The following is a 22,847-nucleotide window of genomic DNA, read 5'->3' on the forward strand; positions in this document are numbered from 1 at the left end:
GTTGGAACCCTGGCTCTGCTGACCAGTGGTGAGACTTACTGCCACTGACCCCCACGGTTTCCATCGGTGAAAGCCAACTCCCCCTTTCCTTCTTGTTCCCTCCCGCGGAATTCCTGGCATCAGACTTGCTTCCAAGGGCATAAATCTAAGCTAATGTAGATAATTTAAGCTAATGCAGATACCTTAACAGAGTATTAAAAAAATTGAAGAGCAGAGCTGTTTGCTTCTTACATCTAGATTTCCGTTGAGAACAAAATGAAAGGGTTTGTCTTAATTTAGCAGAATTTTAAATTGCACTGTTCAAAATGCCCATTTCTAAGAGAATGGCAAAAAAAAGTCACAATTAGCACACTTGAACCATGCTTGGGACCCAGTCTGCCTTGTTTGATTGGCTTAGTTCACTAATTGCCCGAGGCAGATATTTGAACATCGGGAAATGCATTAGGACTCTGCCAATACCTTAACTCCTTTTTAAAAAAAAATTATTTTTATCTTTGGTTGCTGGTGTGGGCTTTCTCTAGTTGCAGTGAGCAAGGGCTACTCTTGGTCGAGGTGCCTGGGTTTCTCATTGCAGTGGCTCCTCTCGTTGCAGAGCTCAGCTCTCGAGTCTGTGGGCTTCAGCAGTTGTGGCACGTGGGCTCAGTTCCCCAACAACGTGTAGAGTCTTCCTAGACCAGGGGTGGAACCCGTGTCCCTTGCTTTGGCAGGCGGATTCTTAACCGCTGGACCGCCACGGAAGTCCTAGAAGCCTGTCAGTGCCTTAAATGGTCCACTTAACTTGAACCATGACTCTCTCAGTCCAATGAAAGTAATTGAAGACAGCCACTCTGATTTTGTTACAGCAAACTCAGTTTTATAGCACCCACATTTACGGTGCAGTTGCCAAGCAGGAGACGTTAAGAGACGGGTTCTATCCCTGGGTTGGGAAGCTGCCCTGAAGGAGAACGTGGCAGCCCGCCCCAGTATTCCTGCCTGAGAATCCCGTGGATGGAGAAGCCTGGGGGGCTACGTTCCATAGGGTCACAGAGTCAGACACGGCTGAGCGACTTAGCACACACGCATGTATCTTCCAAAGAAGGTATCTATTACCTTCCAGAGAAATGTGGTTAATTTAACAAACACTTAAAATTGGGTTTGTATATTAAAGTGATATTATATGGTGCAAGACTCCATAAAATACCAGTAAATAGTTAATGAGCATTGTATTTATATCATATCCACAATCAGAATGTTAATATTACCTATTTCTCTTGGGCCATAAAACCCGAGTGTTGGTAAGCAAATAGTGAATAACTGGGATCAAGCACTGGAGCCCAAGCGTGAGTGCGTGTGGGCGCCTGACACCCACGCTCTGATGGCCAGGTCTAGACTGTGAAGTTCAGCGTGAGACAGACACTCTGGAGCTGACGTCTGCAGGCTGCCGAGGTCACGCAGCGTCACAGGACAGTCAGGAGGTGCTCGTTGTCATCTTCCGGCAGCCTGGGGCTGCAACGCTCCGGTTCAAGTGTCAGCGAATCTTCTGTGTTAGCAGCGCTCAAAGCCGAGACTGGTTTGTTGATGGAAGGTCTTGACCTGCTTTGGGACCAGGACGTTCACTGGGGAGCCAGAGAAATGGCTTTTTTCCAGGAGGCATGTTGGTTTCTACCTGAGGATGGATTGCCTCTGAACTGGTTGTTGCGTTTGTCAATTGGACCCAGTCTCGTTCGTCCCAGGTGGCCTTCGGAGGCTGTGTTTCATGTGTTGGGTGATCCGTTGCAGTGGCATTAAAACAGCTGGATTGGTTATGGCAGCTCTGCAGGAAAATATTCTTTCTCAGAACACCACAGAGTAGTAAGTGCAGTGTTCCTCAGGCTTATTTTCCAAAAATGCTTTTAATAGGAGGGCTTCCCTCGTAGCTCAGTAGGTAAAGAGTCTGCCTGCAATGCAGGAGACCCGGGTTCGATTCCTGGGTCGGGAAGATCCCCTGGAGAAGGAAATGGCAGCCCCACTGCAGTATTCTTGTCCGGAGAATCCCCATGGACTGAGGAGCCTGGTGGGCTAGAGTCCGTGGGGCGCAAAGAGTCGGACACGACTGAGTGACTAATGCTTTCACTTTGGGGCTTCCCTGACAGCTCTGCTGGTAAAGAATCCACCTGCAGTGCAGGAGACCTCAGTTCAATTCCTGGGTCGGGAAGATGCCCTGGAGAAGGGATAGGCTACCAACTCCAGTATTCATGGGATTCCCTGGTGGCTCAGATGGGAAAGAATCTGCTTGCAGTGTGGGAGATCTGGGTTTGATCCCTGGGTTGGGAAGATTCCCTGGAGGAGGGAACGACTCCCCACTCTAGTGTTCTGGCCTATACAGTCCATGGAATTCTCTGGACTGATTGATGGCAGCTCTGCAGGATAGTAGTATTTCTCAAGACACCACAGAGTAATAAGCTTAGTTTGTCTCAGGTTTATTTTCCAAAAATACTTTTAACAGGAGGAAAGATGAAGGAAATTAAAAGCAGAATTGTGTAAATATTTTGCTGTCTTTCTGGGCTGGGTCTGTGGTCGAGTTAGGGTCCACGGAGCATGTCATGGCATGGAGACCAGATTGGAGTGTGGGTGGTGGATTAGCTAGAAGTCTGTGTCAAGGCCTGTTTCTTGAACGGGGTGACCGTCCTGCAGTTCTGCAGGGGCTTCTGTTTCTAATGTCAGGGGACCACCCAGTAGTGTAGATAGGGCGTGTGTCCTCCTTCACCTGCCGCCCCACTGCGTCGGGAACTGCTGGGGTGCCGGGAGCAGGCGTCTGACCTCGATGAGTGTGCGTTGCTTTGGTCTCTTCGTTCAGCATCGTCTCTGCTTTTGTGCCCTCGTGATGATGGAGGGCAATATGTCCTTGTCACTGTCCTTTGAATGCTATTTCAGAGATAATAAGCTCAATGTATGGTGTCTTTACTTTAGAGACCAAAGATGGAAAATGCTTGTGACAAGGAGATGTGAGTCATGCCAGGAAGAACCAAGAAAGTTTTCTAAATCCCAGCCTCCAGCTGCCTCCAAGGCACAAACATCATATACCATTTCTGTCTCTAAAACCAATTCTGCCAAGGCCTTGCTTCCTCGACTTATGAACACAGTTTTGGCTTGCAGGAAAGCCTCCTAAGATAGGTAGATTTTGTGTGGTGCTTGTATGTGGTCAAAATACTATTTTCACTTTCAATTTCCACAAGGAAGAAACCCCTAGTAATTTGCATAATATACAGAGTGCCATATATAAATGGTACAAGGTGGTTGGGTTTAGTTTGACATTTTCTTAAGTGACATAGAGAACTTACGAGAAATATCTATCTATATAGTTTTACCTGTATTCACTTCCAAATACTTCAGTAAAGAGGAATAAAGGAGAACTAAACAGATGGCTTGTATGTAAAGGGTGGAATGTAAGGTTATATGTAACGATGGGGTAGAATTGGAGTGGTGCTCAGATTGAGTTCATCTCACACTGTGATCTGGTTCTGCTTTGTTATTATAGTTTATAGTTGTTTTTTTTTTTTTAGAAATCTGAGTTCCCCTCAGGTGTAACCCGACACACCTGCCAGGCATTGTTTTTATCACTGGAGGCGCTCCATCCCGCCCTGAGGTTCCAGGGGCGAACGTTGGGTGGTCGTTGCTGAAGCACTTTTGTGGAGGCTGGCAGAAGTATCTCTAGAGCCCCAGCGACCCCTGCAGACCTGCCCCCCGCCCCACACATGCCCTCCTGGGAGGCCCTCCTCCGGCCCCTTCATTTGGGAAGAGAACCGCTTCCCTTCCTGCCAAGGTGCTGCCCCTGGTGTTCCTCGGAGGGGGGGAGAGGAGTATTTTTGCCACTTTACAGAAGAGAAATGTAGGAGAAAGCATGGTCCAGGTGGTGCAAGAAGGGGGCCCGTTGGGGGCACCTGGGTCCTGTCCCACAGATCACCTGAGGAGTGTGCACTTTCCCTGGCTTTTCTCAGAATAACTGATTAGATGTACAGTACGCCTCCATCCTAACGTGCTTTTTGTTCTTCATTTGTACCGTAGGAGGATCCCAAGGTGAAAGACACTTGTAAACAGGACAGCGTTTCACCCAAAGCACAGGATTCTGTGTTTTATGCCAAAGAAGGAAAAAAGAAGCGAAAGGCAGAGCCTTTAATCCAGAGTGGGGCAGGTGAGGTGAAATTCCACGCGGCTGCTGGCGATGCAGAAAGCTGCCGGGTTGAGAATGTGCTTTACCAGACCAATTTCGTCCTGTAGAGATGTGACTGACAACGATCTGATTTAAAATCCTGACTGTAACTGTCCGATTTGTTAATACGTCGGTTATCGGGTAGGGCCGTGGTGAGGGGAGTGAAGAAACAGAACTCCTCAGTTAAGCCCAAGAGTAACACAGGACTTAGACCACTCCGTGGTCTCTCTGGACGTCAGGGTGGGCATGCTGTCCCTGAAGGTCGTTGACACAGAAAACAGCCAGCAAGCATGTCAGCCTTCTGAGGGAAATGTGAGCACAAAGCCACCTGAACTGTGTGGAGTATGAGAGGCTTTCAAAAGACTAACTTCCAGAAGTGATTTTAAAAGGGGATAATTTAAAATACACTCCTTCCAGCCCCACTGCCGTTCTCAGTGCTGTCGCTGCAACTGCCAGCACTAGCAGCGTTGTCACCACCGCTCACGTTACTAGTTTCTGCTGCGCCACTGTCAGCGCTGCCGTCAGCGTTCCTGTTACTCGCCCTGCTGTCACGACTGCTGTCGGCCCGTCACTACTGCTGTTAGGGTCACTGTCACTGTTCACGCCACTGGTACCACCATCGTTAGCGCCACGGTCCCTGCCCTTGTTAGCACCGCTGCCCCTGCTCTCACTGCTGCTGCTGTTCCCGCGGTGACTGGCACGGCTCTCACTGCTGTGATCACTGCTGCTGTCAGCACTAGTGTTAGTGACACTGTCATTACCACTGGTAGCGCCACGGTCCCTGCCCTTGTTGGCATCGCTGGCACTACTATTACTGATGTTACTGTTACTGTTACTATTAGTGCTATTGTAACTACCGTTACTGCTGTCACTGCTACTGTCAGCACTATTGTTACTGGTATTATTCCTGCTACTGTTACGACTGTTGTTAGCTCTGATGGGCGTCCAGGCTCTGAAGAAGGTGCTTCTGGTCCGTGTTCCCTGTAGGTCTGATGGACGCTTAGGAGACCCTAGTCCTGTGGCTGGCTGTGGAGAGAGGAGAGTGACTGGAGGCAGGGGTCCCCTTGCCTTCTCCGCAGCACCTGACAAGTTCAAAAGTCCTTTCTCTTAAAGCTGTCCCCTCCCTCGACGCTCAGTACCACACAAAATGACTTCAGTTTTCTCCTCTTTGCTCACAGCTTCTTAGCTTCCTGTGTGTGCTTCAAGCTATAGCGTTGGCTGTTTCCCTGATGTTTTTCTCTGACTGTTCCCCCCCACCCCGGTGCTCCCCATCCTGGGACAAAGCATCGTCCTGTGATGCACCAGGCTCGGGTCTGGACACGCGGGGGTGTTCAGACGTGTTCCTTCCATCCGCGGAGCTTGCAGCCCTGTGGGCCAGGCAGATGCGTGAGAACCGAGGTCATACTGTCCTGAACCACCCTCTGGGGCTATCACTGAGCCTGTTGAGCCTTTATGACCTGAAACTCTGTAATATATTAGCGGCAATGGAAAATTCAACCACTGAGTAAAGTCTTTCTTGGGAAGACATACCCTGTGGGCGTGGCCTGGGTGGTCGGGCGCAGAGCGTGCCCTCCCTCTGGGAGGGGTGTGGTGTCCTAGGACTCTCACTCTAGCCATCACCCCGCTGGACCCGAGACCTGGGCCCACACTCTGTCTGCAGGGGGCCCCCTGGGTTTGTTTGAGGACTGTCTTGAATGTTAATATCAAAGGCACACATAGAGGAACCTCTGGGACGCAGTGGGTCCTGCCCCTTTCCTCTCCTCTTCCGCCCCTCATCCTCCAGCCCAGGGCGTGCGGGTGGCTCTTCTAGGCCAGGGACCAGAGAGGGCAGGAATGGACCCATGGGGACGGGGAGATCCAGGACTCTTGACCAAGGAATGGGATAGGCTGCGACCACAGTCTCCCGTTTTGGATCATGAGCCCATCAGCGGCCACATCTGTGTCTTCTTGGATGTTGAAGGAACTGCCTGGCCCACTTCTTTCTGATTGCTGTCACCTGTTGCTTTTGATCAGGGTGAGGATAAGCTTTTCAAGAATCTTGGGATTTTGTAAGCTTTTAACACATCTAGTTGTAATGCTATTACATGATTTTATCTGCCAGTTCAGTTGAGTGACTCAAGTGTACAGCTTTAACCCCTGCCTATTAAATCCAGTTCTTGAATATGTTTTGAAGGAGTACATCTGCGTGGCCTTAAACTCTGATGTTGATGTCTGGCGGTTGCTTTGCATTTGTTTCTAACTGAGGGAGCTGGTTACACCCTTGTCGAATGCTCACGGCATCTGCCTCTGGCCTGAGGCCCGTGAGCGGGGGGACACAGGGATGACCCCGACTCCCAGGGCCCGGGACCTTTGTGGACACAGTGCAGGTGTCGAGGGGCCCCAGGCCCAGCGCCTGGACTGAAGCAGAACCGGGGCAGCGGGGAGGGAGGTGGCGTGCAGGGCCTGCCGCCCCTGGACCAGGCTGCCTGACAACGACACGGGAGGCTCTGAGAATGCTGAGCTGTAACTCTGGTTTGGGTCAGAAAAGGTGCAGTGCACATCAGCTTGAAAACACTGTGTTATTTTCCTCCAGATGGTGACGTGTTTAAAGCCCAGACTCCTAACCAGGAGACCCAAGGAGCCCCGGAAGTCAAGGAGGCCCCAGACGTGCACGTGGAGCTGCCTGTGGACCGGGTGGGTGGCCCCTCCCCCTGCCTGCTCACATCCCCGGCCCCTCCCCTGAGCTCTCCCTGGCCCCTCTAGAATGTTCTTTGCCTCCTGCAGTTAACACCCTTCAGATCCTGCTCCTCACATTTTCCTGCCCGTTTTTCCCCCAAGACTCTCCTGCTACCAGGACCCACTGACCAGTTGTTTGTGACTGCATACTCCGTCTTGTCATTGTTTTGGTTCCTGTCTTTCCCCCCCGGCCAAGCTACCAGCTCCACACCAATGGGATGGTCTGCATTACTTACTTGTATAGCCCCTGTTCCCAGGAGAGGGCCTGGCAGGTGGGAGGCTCCTAGGAATCACTGCTGGAAAGACAGGATGAGTGGTGTCTTCAGACCACGTGGTTGGGAACCAGGGATCTGTCCCTTCCTGGCTTCCTGCTCTCAGGCTCAGCCTCCTGTCCCTGCAGTCAGGTGACATCACCGAGCTGGTCGGCCTGGGCGCTGAGTGTTGTGCACTCGGCGTGGAAGTGTCTCGTCCAGGGCCTGGCACGCCGGGGACCCTCACTCACCGTTCCCGTCCTCCTGGCTTCACGGAGGAGGGAGGTGAAGCCCCGCGTGGCCCCCGGAGGAGAGGAGGGGACAGATGAGCTGGCCAGGGGGCTGACCTCGAGGCTGGGCTCCTGCACAGAAGCTGAAGCCAAGGGCTGCATGTTCAGGATCAGCTGGCAGGAGTTGTCGGGCCCTCGGGGCTCAGCGCTGGCATCAATCCGATCACTCGTCCACTGACTTTAAGTCAGGTGTGGCTACATGACCTGCTGTCCCCGATGACAAGCGATCTGTCCAGGCAGAGGCCTCAAGGGCCAGTGTGCACTTGACCACGAGCCGTTTCTGCCTCTGAGGTCATGGGAGCACCAGAGGTTGGACTCTGCTGGCTGGCTGACTTTGGGAGGCCCTCCTCTGCCCCAGAAGCACCCAGGGGAGCCTTTGATTTTTGACCCCAGAACACACAATTTTCCCAGAGCAGAGAGAGACCCCAGGGCACCGACTGCAACAGCTTGTTGCCTTTTGCCAACAAGCCGTGACCACCAGGAAGGTACCCACACAGCGTAGTGTGCCCACGGCCTTGGAGGGAGCAGGGCCAGGCAGTCTCTTGGACCCGGAGGAGGGTGCTGTTCGGGGTCCCCACGGGTATGCTGGGAATTGCAGAGGGTCTGCAGTGACCAGTCTCTCCTTTTTACCCAAAAGGCATTTGCAGTGTCTCTTAACATTTTTCCCCAACAGTTTTATTACAGAGGTGGGCATTCGTTGGCGCAGTCAAAGGTAAAAATGCAGAGCAGATGCTATCCTGGGTGGGAAGAAACCTCTGTGGGATAAAGGGTGGCTTTTGTCTCTGCCCGTACAAGCATCAGGCGGTCACAGGGTTTCACCCGCTCTTTGCAGCTTGGAAGGACCGTGACGAGGTTGACTGTAACTAAATCCAGCATGTGGTGTCTTTTATCCCCAGAGACCAGCCGAGATCGTCAAAGACGCTGAAGAGACAGACAGACACACGTCTGATTTTGAAAGCAACAGGGTGAGTTGACTCTCCGTTCATTTTGTACTGGCCAGCCTGAGTCTACGGCCCCTCTTTATCCTTGTAACATGTTGGGTGGAGCTCCCATTGGATGGGACAAGGGTCTGAGAGCCAATTCACCCCAGGGTAGAATTGTTGGACCATAGTGTGTGTCTTCCAGGCAGGCTGTACTCACCTCAGGTCTCTCATATGTCAGAAATTGCAGGCGTAGTGTTCATGGTTCTACACTAATCCTAATTGCCTTTTGCTGTATTTCCAGGCACAGACTGAAAAGCTTTTCCCCCAACAACTCTCAAGATGCATCTTTAGAAGGGAGGAAGGGGAGGGGCGCCATGGCAGGGGGTGTGGGGAGGCTCCATTGTTCCGAGTACCTCGGGCATCGGTTTTATGGGGCGTCCGTGTGGTGTGACGACGTCTTGGCTGAGGCTGCATGTGGCACAGGCTCTGCAGCAGCCGCGTGAGCTTGCTCAGAACACACCGTGTGGTTTGGGTTTTCTCTGTTTCCCGTCCATATGCTTTGGATGTGCCGTCAACGCATGCAGCGTGTTTCTTCCTGTAGTAAGTGGTGAGATTATGTGACTGATCTGTATGAAATATGTGCACTGGGAAAACAGAACTGATGCCCTTCTGTTTTAACTTGTTTGATCGAGAGATATTTGACAACTAAAAACTGTCTATTTTTAAGGTGCCCAACTTGATATATGTATCGATTGTGAAATGATCATCATAATCCAGCTGATTAACAGAGACGTGTGTGTGTGCAGTGAGAACATTCAAGACAAAATTCACTTTAAATGTACAGTTCATAGAGCTGAGAAACAGATTTTGGGAATTTGTTTTAAAAATTCTCTCCCTAGGTTTCTTTTTTCAAAGTGGCTTCTTGTTCTTAAATTCTTGGTCCCAGGCAGGAGGTTGTGTAACACATGTGGGGTATCGAGTCCAAGTGTGTTCTGATGACAGAATATGAACCAATCCACAGTGTGATGGCCCTGCAGGTGGCCGTCTCCTGCTCTGAAACTTGCCCCGCAGTGTCCAGGCTCCACGCATGGGAAGGGGGAGCAGTGACTCCAAGGTGGGGGACTGTGGGGTGCTGGAGCTGGAGTCAGCCCCTGGTTCTTGCCCATCGTGGAAAGGGAAAGGGCATGGGTCCTCAGGAAGCTGGTTCAGGTTTTTCAACCTGAGCAAGTTTATGATCTGAAACAGACGGCTAGAGGGAATAATCTTTCAACTGATCCTTTTTCCTTCCTTACAGTCTTAGCTATTTCTGACCAGGAGGCAGCATTCAGGGAAAGACACACTGTGTCCAGATGCTTAGGGAAGCCTTTCAAATGCAGGTCGGGGGTGTTTACGAGGATGCTCATGGTGGGTGACGAGTGTAAGCCTGTGTCTGGGATGAGAGGGCATCAGTCCCAGGGCACTGGGTGACCAGGGGCCAAGGGTCCCCTGCTTGCACTGGGGCCCTGGAGGAAAGGGCACTGTAGGATCCAGTCATGCAGTAATGGAATGTCATGGTTTAACGGGAACACAGAAGCAGTGTTTCGTCTGCGCTGAGTTTATACCGTCACCTGGAGGTCTGCCCACTGTCAGAATTCATCTCTGCCTTACTGACTTGTTCTGTAGATACATCTCCTCGGGCCTCGGGATGTCTTGTGTATTAGCAGCTGACTTCAGTCAGGAGACAATTTCTTAGCATGTATCAAAGTGACTTTCTTAATGCCAGCAATATCACTGGAGTAATGGCAAACACAAGCACCAGGTAGGTATCTGGGCTAAGGACCTGAGCTTTGGGGCAGGAAGGTGATAAGGAGTTTCCAAGCCTCCTTCTCTTGCCCAAACAGGATGACTTAAGTCAGGCAGAAGGGCTGGATGGGGCTGACGCATCTTCACGGAGCTCTGCCCGGAGGGCGGACTCGCATCCCAGCTCACCCACACGTCGCTCTTCCAGGTGGTGTCAGCCCCTTTATAGACTCAAAACCAGCGAGATGGAGAGATGTGAGTGAGTCTACCAACACTGGCAGTCAGGAAGCAGGGTGCTGGGCTCTGAACCCAGTTTCGAACACTCTACAGTTGGTCTCTCCTCCTCCCCAGGGAGCGGGCTGGCTGCGTCCCGCTCCTCGGAAGGGACCCTCCCCACACTGGGCTTCTGGGATGGGTGCTCTGTGGGGCTGGGTGCTGGCTTACTCGTGTGCGAGGCTGCTGGATGTTTCAGTCCTGACCGGTGCACACGACTCATCTCGGCTCCAGCACGAGACGATCAAAAACCCCACTGGTGTGAAAGGCCTCTGAGGTTGTAGGTTGCCAGCCCTGAAATCTAGCCCACGTTCTTATAGGATCACAAAGAGAGCAAGCATTGTATAAGCATTGCAGTAGCTAGTAACGCTAATGAAAAGAAATAATACTCCACTCTTCTTGGCCAAGAGGCTGCGTGATCTATCTGCTCTCGGTGGACTGGGGTTTCTCTTGGCATTGCATTTGTCTGTTCATTTGAAAAATCGATCTTGTGATGTTTATTCGACCTTGGATATGTAGGTTTCTTAGGCATGTGGTTTCTGGCTTGATCACCCTCTCCAAACTGATTGTGAAATCCTGAGGGGCTGATATACGTCCTTCACGGTGTCTAGGACCGTGTCTTATACACAGTAGGAGCTTCATAAATTCTATGGAATTGCTTTGCGTTGCCTGTGACTCAATTGCTTAAACCAAAGTGTGTGATCCTGGGATAAAATGGTAATGATCGTGCCAAGCTGTAGGATAGCATATTGTTATGAACAAAACACAAGAAAAGCTATGGCCAACCTTGACAGCATATTACCGACAAAGGTCTGTCTAGTCAAAGCTATGGTTTTTCCAGTAATCATGGATGGATGTGAGAGTTGGACTATAAACAAAGTTGAGCACCTAAGAATTGATGCTTTTGAACTGTGGTATTGGAGGAGACTCTTGGGAGTCCCTTGGACTGCAAGGAGATCCAGCCAGTCCATCCTAAAGGAAATCAGTCCTGAATATTCATTGGAAGGACTGATGCTGAAGCTGAAACTCCAATATTTTGCCCACCTGATGCAAAGAACTGACTCAATGGAAAAGACCCCGATTCTGGGAAAGATTGAGGGCAGGAGGAGAAGGGGATGACAGAGGATGAGATGGTTGGATGGCATCACCGATGTGATGGACATGAATTTGAGTAAACTCCAGGAGTTGGTGATGGACAGGGAGGCCTGTTGTGCTGCAGTCCATGGTGTCGCAAAGAATCGGACACAACTGAGCAACTGAACTGAACTGATAAACAATGTTTAGAAATACATATTTCTGATATTGGATCACAAGCGTTTCTGTTTCATTTAGTTGAAATATTTTAGGATAAAGCATGTTAATATATAGCATAAGATTTGCTGTTTTGACTTTATTTTGGTATACTTAGTTCATCACACCAAGTTCAGGGATGTGAAATACGTTTGCAGTGTTGCACAGCTATATCCTCAGGACGCTTTAAATGTGTTAGTTACGGTCAGGACAACTTTGCCCACATCTGACACTTTAATAATATTTTCCTTCTTAAAAAGTTGGGATCTTATCAATGTTAATTAGCTAATTTGGAAAACTCTTCTGTGAATTTATAAAGATGATGTGTGTACTTTCCCTCCTTATCTATTTCAAACTGCGTTCCTGACACATGTTTTTAATTAAATTGGGTCTCTGAGAACTGTCAGAATCGAGATGGGCTGCAATCTCTCCAGCCCTGCTCGTGGCTGATTTTTTGGATCCATCCATTGTAAGGCACTTCGCGTGGAAGCAGGACTTCATGAGTGCTGCCTGCTAAGTTTGTAAAACATTGTCTAAGAGTTTAGCAAAGATTCAGTCACTTTCCAAAGGAATGTGAAGATAAAGTCACAGACCATGTATTTAGGGCTCTCCGGCCTGGCAGGAATTCTGCACCCTCGAAAGAGTTCAGAGTGGTCTGCAGGCAGGTTTGCATGGGAGTTGTCCAAACTCTGGGACTCTAAGCCTTTATATCTAACTCTGAGATATGGGTTATCAATCTTTTAATTGATTTTTTTTAAGTTTTTCCTGCCTGCAAAAAGGTTATCTGTTTAAAAATGTCCTGGGTTATTTTGTGTATCCATGGAGTGGGGAGGGAGAGAGGTTGATGTTGATATTTTGGGTGCTCTCCATGGAGGTTATTCTGGCACTTTCTACTGCCTTTTGGTCACTTGATTCGAAGAGCCAGCTCATTGGAAAAGACCCTGATGCTGGGAAAGATTGAAGGCAGGAGAAGGGGATGACAGAGGATGAGATGGTTGGATGGTACCACCTACTGGATGGACATGACAGGGAGGCCTGGCGTGCTGCAGTCCATGGGTCACAAAGAGCTGGACAAGTTGTATCTGAACAACAACCTCATCACTGCCATTTGAAGTTTCTCCCGCCCCCCAAGGCTCCTTACTAAACCCAACATCCTCACTAAGCTTTCTGGACCCTTCAGCAGGAGGCGGTAGCTCTCCCTCTGTGACCCACTGTGGTGCTTTGTTTGCTTCTTACACCATCTGAATCACACAGTGGCTCTTCTTAGAGTTATTTGAGCACTCCCCCTGTGTCCTCTGACAGAGTAAGTTTTGTGAAGAGAGACTTTATTTTATTATATTCTTAACAACTCTCACATCGCCCAGCACGCAGGAGTAACTGGTCTTGAACCTGATCAAGAACCTTGAGCACAATAGATGACTACTGTATGGTTGGCCTAGAGGCAGGGCTGTGGCAAAGCCGGGGCCAAGAAGTTATTCCCAACAGAGAGAACTAAAAATGAAGCCGGATATTCAGTCAATCTCCAGAGACTACGTCTTAAGAAGTCACCGAAGCCTTGACCTTTCTCTACGTGAAAATTAAATCCTCTTTGGAAAATACCATAAAGTCAAAAGTCAGCCAAAATATGGAAGAAACTATTTGCAAGGCAAATGTTCTTAATTTACAAAGAGTTCATTGAGTCATTAATATAATCCCATAAAAGAAAGGCAAATGAGACAGATAGGAAATTCACAGAGAAGAATACAAATCAATGAAAGATGTAAGAAAATATATCCACTTTATCCTATTTAAAGAAATACAAACAAGAAATGGTGAGTTTGTTTTAAAAATCAGGTTGATGGTGTCCATGGCTGGGATGATGCAGGGAGATGAAATGCTTCTTAACAGGGTCAAAGGTAAATGGTACAGCTTTTGGTAAGGGAATTTTGCTCTTCCTATGAAAATTAAATCTGCACATGTTTTTCGTCATTTCCATAGCTAGGAATATCCCACAGATCTACTCATAAATAACAAGAAATAGAAACAAGTGAGATATTCATCCTGTGGGGTTGGTTGATTAATTTATGCTTCATCCATACAATGGAAAACACTGCAGCTATAAAAACAATAAGATAGACATGTGTACTGAGGTTGGGGGCCCTGGAATATTATATTAAGTGAAAAAAATCAAGGTGCAACTGAGCATATAATATTCTGTATTTTGTATAAAAATATGTAACAAGGTGCACACAAAAATGAAGAGTTTAGAGTGGGGAAGGGGTAGTGCTTGACCTAATGGAAGGGAAAGAGGATCCCAGCAGTGGTAGCCAAGATACTCAAGGCTTAGACCCAACTGCTGAATGATATTTATAACAAGAAAGAATTTGACCCAACCAGGAAGGTGAGAGGAGTTTGGGAGATTAAGGATATATTTGACAATATCCTTCTTGCAGATAGTTGATTGCTATATTTATTTTTTTAACAATAGGAAAAAGAAGATGAAAAGCTTTATGAAGATAATGAAAGGGAGGTTTGTATCAACAGATTCTGTAGTTTTGTGTTTCCTGTTCTGAAGACAGACCTAACAAGATAATCAAAGGATTCCCAAACCTTGTCAGGTGCTTGTTAGAAATACAACATCTGCGTCTCCATCATCCACCATAGCTCTGTTCCCTAGAGGCAGAAAACCAACTCAGAGGAAAGGAAATGTGAAGACAGTTCAAGCAGGTGGATGGATCCGCTGTAAAAGCAGCTAAAAAACAGGGGCGGGAAGACTCCTTTAGGGTCATGTATCAGGAGACGCCTCCCCCACCCCGAGTTATCTGCCTTCAGGCACCCAGAGACACCCTCCTGGGTTGTCCAGGGAGCCAGGAATGCTCCGTGCTGTCAGGCTCAGGATGAACGTGTCCACAGGTGGGGGTGTCAGGGGAGGATGCACTCCCAAACCATGAGGCTCACAGCCCCTGGGAAGGCAGGGCTTTGGCCGAACAGCTGGCCCCACGTGGCGGGTAATGGCGCGTCCACCTCCATGGCGTTCCTCTCCAGTACCTGTGTCCTAGGTAGAGTTAAGGTCTCCTCGTTTGTTAAATGATTACATGATCATAATGATTTTTGTCTGAGTACAGAAGAATTTATTTACTAATTCCTGAGTTCACTTATTCTCATCACTCCATAAAAAAATACCTGAGCCATAAATAGTAATACTTTGGGCCATATATACTAATATTTGGGAAGATACCTAATCAAAACCAGCACCTGGAAGGCACGTGAACTTTGACATCACATCAGCATATCGATCACTCACCCGTGTGACCTTGGGAAGACCCCTTAACATTTCAGAATCTCAGTTTCCTCTGCTGCAGGTCTGTTGTTCAGTAGTTTATCACCAAATTAACCTCTGGGATCAGTGAATATGTGGATAAAATATGCGCGATGCTACACTTTTTATGTATATGAGTAGAAATAGCGAATTGCAGAAGGATCCTGACAGCTTCAGGGGAGAGGGCGCACACGAGCTACAGTTCCACGTGTGAGCATGTTTCTATGAGCAGCCGAGCTAGAGAGCGCCAGACTCCGGTTTTAGTGCTTCTGTTAATTTGCAAGTGTCCTTTGTTAAGTAATTTTACCTCTCTGAATCTCATTCATTCAATCAACGATTATTGTACATTTGCAGGTTTACTTTCCTCGAAAGAATCAATTGTGACCGTGGATTTGAAAGTTCTTGAAAAGTATATTTATGTTTGAAACGACGTTTATACGATTTGTATTGAAGCTAAATAACGAGAGCGCGTGTTCTCCAGTTGGAAAGTGGGCACTGGGTTCTCCCTCTCTTAGCTCTCCCGTTAGAATCAGTGTGCCCGGTTTTGTCCAGCGTTCTGCCCTTTGCGGTGTCCTTAGGAAAGGCCCCTCAGTGACCAGCCTGTGCTGAGAAGGTCACAGTGTGTGTTCGCCCTGATGTCCCAGAGAACTGAGGTCCCATTCACTTGGCTTTCAGCGTCCAGTGACTCTGGGAAATTTACCACTCGTGTGACGTAGGTGTTACTCGCTCTCTTAACCAGAATGTTTAACCAAACACAGTGGATGAAGCGTGCAGACCTTGGACACGTAGAAACTGTGCCGTGAACACAGTTTCACTTCCCTGAGCCCCAGCTTCTTTGTAAAGCTGGGATTTCTAACCTGTGAAGTCACTGTGGAGATTAGAATGATTCCTAAAAAGCCTTTACACAGTGGGTTAAGAGTAATTATAGCAGTTATTACTGTTATTCTCCAATCTCATCGTGATTTCTAGTAGAGGTTTCAAGTCCTTGGAAGTGGGAATTTGACTTTATTTTATATTTTCATTTTTGTTAGCATCAGGCACATAAAATGCCTTACTCATAGTTGGCATTAATTGTATTTTTAAATTGAATCTTCTATGCTATCTCATGTTTTAAAATTAAGAATAGTTTACCAAACTATAAAAAGTTCAGTGTTCTTGCAGAATTCTTAACAGATACAAATAAGAAAAAAGTGAAAACATTGAATTCCTGTTTAGAGTCTGTTTTCACTTTTGTGTATATTCTTAAGACTATTTTCCATTTATTTTTTTATGTAGCATATTAAAGGAACCTTGACTCTGCTGATAATAGAAAAGTATTATTTTAACAAGTACTGTGAATCAGTATTGAGGATATTATCAGAATTTACTTTTTTCCAATATACTTCAGAATGGTGATTTTATTTATTTGGAATAAATGCAAATATTTTGAGCAAAGCTGCCATTCACATCCCCCTCTCAAAAAAAGAGACAGAATCCGGTGCTTGTGGGGAATTCTTCCAGAACAACGTTGGGTTCACTTCTTGAGTGTCATTCGTTTTGATCAGTTAATTTCACACCCAGCAGTTTTACTTCTCTTTTACTGGAATAAATATTCTATTGATTTCTCATTGGATATATTTTTGTGATTATAAAGAAATATTGAGAGTCTTATGGAGGTAGAGTCGACCCTTGAACTGCAGGGGTCTGTTTGTATGCAGGGCTGCTCAGTAGTAAATATTGCCCCACTGCACGGGCCCCGCGCTTGTGTGCAGCTGCGGGTGTGGACCCTCGGATTGGGAGGGACCCCCTCTGTGGAGGGCCAACTGCTAGTCATGCAGGATTTTTATCTGCACCAGGACTGGCCCCCCGAGCTCCCATCCAAGGGTCAACTACAAATGTATAGAATAGTTTATCCAGTAATACATTAAAAATGGAAACTGAAGTTTAAAACCTTAAGTAGATGTGGAATTACTCTGGTCCGTCCTGTATCAGCTGATAATAACTGAAACCAAACACCAACAAAGGACACTCGGACACCATGGTGTGCCATTTGGTGGTCTGGTTTTATTTCTGCTTCGTAGGACGTGATCAGAACACATGACCACTCTTGACTGACAGGCATCCAGACTGGCTGCCAAGGTGACAGGTTCTAGCTACAAAGCATGAAAGAAGATAAAATGATAATTGTGAGAAGTTTTCCAAAGGCTTCAAAAATCAAGTATACTTTGATAATAAGTGTGCTATCCATCATAAAACACTTCCCAGATAAGATTTTTTAACACATGTATTCACTGATTTATGAAATGTTTTATCACCTTATAGAGGTGCATTTTGTATGTTTTATGACAATGTTATATATGTAGGCTTCCTTGGTGGCTCAGCTGGTAGAGAATGTGCCTGCAATGCAGGAGACCCCCTCTTCAATCCCTGGGCTGGGAAGATCCCTTGGAAAAGGGAATGGCTACCCACTTCAGTATTCCAGCCTGGAGAATTCCATGCTCTATATGTTCATGGACTCGCAGAGTCGGACACGACTGAGTGACTTTCACTTTCAGTATGTCTGATTAGATCAAGTTGAAGTCCCTTCAAATGCATGTTAAAGGCAAGACTGGACCAGACCTCAAAACCTCTGGGGCATTAAGTGCTGTCAATGTGATGGGAAAATAGCAGATTTTGTCTGACTTTAAAGCATTTGTAATTTATTCCATTGGAAAAGCAAGAGAGAAACAGTCCCCAGTAACACATAAATAGAGCTCATGTCTATTTAAATTTATTCCTTGGGACATAATGTAAACTTAAAAAAAATGTACACTGGGGTATTGCTTGTTCTGTTAGAATCTTGATGTTTATAAATTGAAAGATTTAGAACACAAGCCTAAATTGGGAATCTGCTGTCCAGTGTCTGATTTGACAAGGGCGCGCTGAGGGTCATTTGGTCTGTAGGTTATTGCCCCAGGCTGGAATTAATGTAAACTCCTCAAGGGCAAGGCTTGTATTCTGCACATGCAATGGACTTCAGAGTTTAATCTTCTTGTCCAAGAATGTTCTGTTGACAGTATTGAACAAGAAGCAGTGCCAGGTGAGAAAAAGGGGCATCTTCAGATGGCCTGGCCGTGCCGTTAGTGAGCCTGCCATGTCAGCCTCGTGGAGGACTCTGGTGGCGGCCTCCCTCCCGGCGTCCTCTCTTCCTTTCAGTGGAGGGCAGACCCCCATCCTTCCCCTGAAGAAGTGTAGCTTCTAAATTTCCCCTCTGGCCTGATCTTCCACTCTTTCCCTAAAGCTGTGTCTCTAGTCAATTCATGAGTTACCTCTTCCAAGAAACTCATCAATTACCCTTTCTGGTCGTTTCTTAACACCCTTTCTTTTGGCAGTTATGCATGCTATTTTAATCTTGTCATTTTCCCCCTGATTACCCCCAAGTTACTGTGCATGTGTTTTCGAGGTTTCCAGCAGCTCTCTCGCGCGTGCCGGCTTCTATTTTTCCTGCGAGGCGGCAGTTCCTTCTGTCGGGCCGTAACTTCTGCTCAGTCTCCTCTGCCAAGGAGCATGTGTTGTTCAAAACATTCTTAACTGAGCTCGCCTGGGCCTCCTAGAACTAAAATCTGAGATGAGAAAGATCAGGTCCACTCATAGCTTTTAGACTTCAGTGTTTTCTTGTGGTTGAAAAATAGAAAACTTCAAACCGTTATGACTCTGGGTAGAGTCGTAACAACAAGAAGATTGGAATAAAAACATAGCGCTCTGGGGAATTGTGGTGCAGTGGAGAACAGGAATTATCTATCACTGATGAATGCTGCGTGCTTGTTTTTTTAAAAAGAGTCCTGTCCTGTTTGCATTTTGGTTTTCTTGTTATTATGACTCCACAGTAAATAATGTTGTGAATCAAAACCTCCTAGGATGAGGGGTTTTGAAAGAAATGTTGTGTGTAGCTCTGCTTCACTCGGGCTGCATGGGCAGGGAAGTGCTGCACCTCATTGCAGATGATATCAGATCAGAAAAGTGACTTGATATGTTTCTAACTGTAAAATGAGCGATAAGACAGCAAAACCTTAAAAAAATCAAGTATTGGTTTCTCTCAATTGACATAAATCACATGTAAGTGATTGAATACACTTAACAAGTGCTGGGCTCAGAACGTGGGGCATTTCCCATTGCCTGCAGCTACTGATGAAAACACCGTTGAAGCATCTTGCTGAAATAAAATGCACACCAAATCCACAACGTAACTTACCCTTGTCATCTGCTTTATCAGGCAATCAGCAGAGGATTTCCTCTAACTACCTTTGCCAGAAATGCCAGTAAAGCTGGGGAGTGTTTGATCTCTCATTGTCTCTGACTCAGGAGTTTTGTGACTAGTGAAAGTGACATCGATTCTTTAGTTGAGTTTTGAAATTTGTTCTCTGCCCAGTATCTTTATCATTTTTTCCCTTGTATTATTTTGATATCACTTTGTCACTACAGCTGAGTGTTTTATTCCTTCCCTAAGAGGCAAGGTTAATACTGAGCAGAAGTGTAGTTTCAAACACTAAATGTAAGTTATTGATGCTAAGTGGACTTTGGTGAACTAAGTTTTAGAGAATTATACAGCTTCAGAAAAATAAAGCTTGGATTCGTCCATACATAGGAGATTCCTTTGGATTCAAGTAGAAAGGGAAAGGTTCACTGTTGAATAAAAAGGCTTTCTCTTCATCACAGCTGCAGGCATATGAATTCTGTGAAATGCTCTGCATTAATGAAGCAGAGGTATTGAATTGATGTTTGATAACAGAATAGACACAGATGAACCGACCTGTCTTTTCATATGGTGGGCTCCATCCAAACACTTCTGTTGAATTTATGCCTATGTTAGAAATGATGGTTAGGGACCTGACTTACTTTTAATTATGAGAATTATTAGTATGTGGTCCATCTACAATGTTTCTGTAAGGGACCAAACAACCTAGGGTTTAGACCTGTGTAATGTAAACAGAGCCATACATAAAATTTTTGGAAGCTAAACATTTAAAACATTAAAAAAAAACATTTAAAATTTTCATTTCTGGGAAAGCTTTATTGGCTGCCTGTACCAACCACATTCTGGAAAGATGCTTTTAGGTGAATTCAGAACTTAGCTGTCAGAAATTAATAGCCATATTTTGGAAGAAAATATATCTTTTCCATGAGTGGTTTTAGTGGGAAGAAAATCAGAAACATGAAGAGGAGAGGGGCTGGAAGGTCCACAGGAATGTTGAATTGACAAATGAGATTGTTTGGGGCCCTTTGTCTTGATTCCACGTATTTTCTGTGGTCCTGGCAACTTTTCCCCCGAGAGAGAGCTAAGGTGAGAAATAGCCGGGTCCTTGGGATTCAAAGCTGAGGTTTACTGTTGAGCTCACACAGAGTTACTGTCCACGAGACCATGTGATAGTGGTTCAAGTCAAGGCATGTTTCTTATTTACTCATCTTCAGGGTTTCTCTGTATTGATATTTGAAGGAGAGGAGTCCATGGCAGGGCAAAAATCAGTTCTGTGAGTAAAAGTCACATTTCTGCTTGTGAATAGAATGAGTAGGAAGAGACAGGCTCTTTGGAAGCTGTAAAATGTCAGAAAACAGGTCCCCACCTTACATGCAATACCGCACCTCGCAGATCGCTGAACACTGCAGGCACAGAACATGTGTGTCAGCAGTCTCCGTGTGTTTGCTGCAGTGAGGTGCCCCCCCCACCCCCGAACATCCTTCCCTCCCATCCTCAGTGTCGGAACCCGTGTGACATGCAGTGTTCTCTGTCAGCACTGTCCAAACACGCATCACAAAGTCTACGCACTTGTACCTGGGAAATAACCCGCTTTAGACCAGCCACTGACTCCCCGTTCTAGCCATCTATCCATGGAATGTACTGGGTCTAAAGACCCTGATGCTGGGAAGGATGGAAGACAGGAGAAGAAGGGGACGACCGAGGGTGAGATGGTTGGATGGCATCACCGACTCAATGGACATGAGTTTGAATAAACTCCGGCAGTTGGTGATGGACAGGGAGGCCTGGCCTACTGCAGTCCATGGGGTCACAAAGAGTCAGACACAACTGAGCGACTGAACTGAACTGTTGGGACCTTCAAATGCTGGTTGAGAGGCTCCCTCCTCCACAATGATTATTCTCCAGTCTTTCCTTCTACTGAGGAGGAAATGGAACCATCTCTTTGCTTCTTTCAATACCATAATGTTTGGTAATTCCCCTCTCACAGTAGAAGTATCTTACAGCAATTTCGAATCTCCAGTGAGGAAGCACCATGCGTTCAGTGTCTATTCAGGGGTAAGAGACTAGGCAGTGCTCGGGCACAGGGAGACGCTCTAAGATGCAGACTTGTCACCCGATTCATGAATCGCTGCTCTGTTGAGCCTGGCCCAGAGACTGCAGGCTTGGGGAGGGGGAGCTAGGGGATGGGAAGGGGGTTAGGCTTGTCTCGTTTTTAAATGTACTTATTTATTCATCTGTGTCAGGTCTGTGGGGCTTCTCAGGCGGCACTAGTGGAAAGAACCTGCCTGCCAATGCAGAAGATGTAAGAGGTGTGGGCTCAATGCCTGGCTCAGGAAAGCCCCCTGGAGAAGGAAACTGCAACCCACTTCAGTGTTGCTGACTGGAGAACCCCATGGACAGAGGAGCCTAGTGGGCTACAGTCCCTGGCGTTGCAGACTTGGACACGACTGAAGCGACTTAGCATGCATGCACATCGGGTCTTATTTGTGGCACTAGGGGTCTTTACTGCCTCAGGCAGGATCTTTGTCATGGTGCCTGGGTTCTCTAGTTGTGGCGTCTGGGCTCTGGAGCACGAGACCTTAGTAGTCGTAGTGTGCAGACTGCGGCACGTGGGATCTTAGTTCCTTGACCAGGGATTAAACCCACATTCCCTGAATTGGACGGCAGATCCTTAACCACCAGACAACCAGGGAAGTACTTAGGACTGTAGTTTTAATGTAAAGTTTCTCTTCTTGCTTGCTGTATATAAGAACATGTGATTAAAAATAAAGAACCAGATTTAAAAAGTAACAAAAAGCTATCTTAATTGGTGAAGCTGGTGACTTCTTTTTCCTAATTCTAGTTCGGAAATTCTCCTTGCAAATGGTGAGCTTGAAAACTGTGAGTTTATTTTCAGTCTTGGAGGTTTGATGTGTGGAGTGATAATGGACTCAGGGCACCACTATTTGAGTTAGTGCACAAGCATCTATTGTTTATAATATGCTGAGTGAATTAAATAGTACTGTATCAGATTTTGATTTGATTTGATACTTTAGGGTGGTGGTTCTCAAACTTATTCTCAGGACCCTTTTATATACTTCAATAATTGTGGCCTGCAAAGACCTGTGTTTTTGCAGACCAGGGTTACATCTGTCAGTAGTTACTATATTGCAGTCCCACCAACAGTGGGTGAGGGTTCTCTTTTCTCCAGAGTCTTACCAAAATTTGTTATTTATTGTCTTTTTGTTGTTAGCCACGCTGACAGCTGTGAGGTGATATTTCACCATGATTTTGACTTTCATTTCCCTGGTGATTAGCGATGCTGAGCATCTTTTCATGGGTCTGTTGGTGGTTGCTCCCTTTTTGACCATTGGTGTTCTTTCGGCTTGGCTCCTGTGTCCCTTTGACGAGTTGTGTTGTTTTAAGAGCTCTGTCTGTTTCTATTGCTGCAGGTGTGTCCTTGCTCCTCTTGCTCATTCCAAGCTGTCTGCCTTGGAATCCCGTTTATCTGAGGAGCCCGGGTTGTAAGCCCTCACACTTGGTGGCACTCTGAAACTCCTGGCTGAAATCCGCTTGCCCTCTGTGGTGGTCCCTTCCTCCTGTGCTCTGCTCTAGGGAAGCCGGCGCTCTGTCCTTTCTCTCCTAGAGGAGTCTGTCTGTCCTGCGAG

The 22,847-nt window shown here is 46.9% G+C and overlaps 1 protein-coding gene across 3 annotated transcripts in view; it reads left to right on the forward strand.

Moving 5' to 3' along the window:
- Positions 1-22,847, forward strand: part of DCDC2C (doublecortin domain containing 2C) — a 66,363-nt gene that overhangs the window by 31,904 nt on the left and 11,612 nt on the right. For 2 of the 3 annotated variants that reach the window (XM_070459176.1, XM_070459177.1), the window contains 3 exons: positions 4,024-4,150; positions 6,741-6,841; positions 8,321-8,389. In XM_070459176.1, coding sequence (XP_070315277.1) covers positions 4,024-4,150; positions 6,741-6,841; positions 8,321-8,389 — 297 coding nt within the window. Of the gene's footprint in view, positions 1-4,023; positions 4,151-6,740; positions 6,842-8,320; positions 8,390-14,156; positions 14,388-22,847 lie in introns of those variants that run through there. The other variant, XM_070459175.1, reaches the window with a different exon arrangement.

This window comes from Odocoileus virginianus, chromosome 31, assembly GCF_023699985.2.
Source record: "Odocoileus virginianus isolate 20LAN1187 ecotype Illinois chromosome 31, Ovbor_1.2, whole genome shotgun sequence".
In the NCBI taxonomy this organism is placed as follows: domain Eukaryota; kingdom Metazoa; phylum Chordata; class Mammalia; order Artiodactyla; family Cervidae; genus Odocoileus; species Odocoileus virginianus.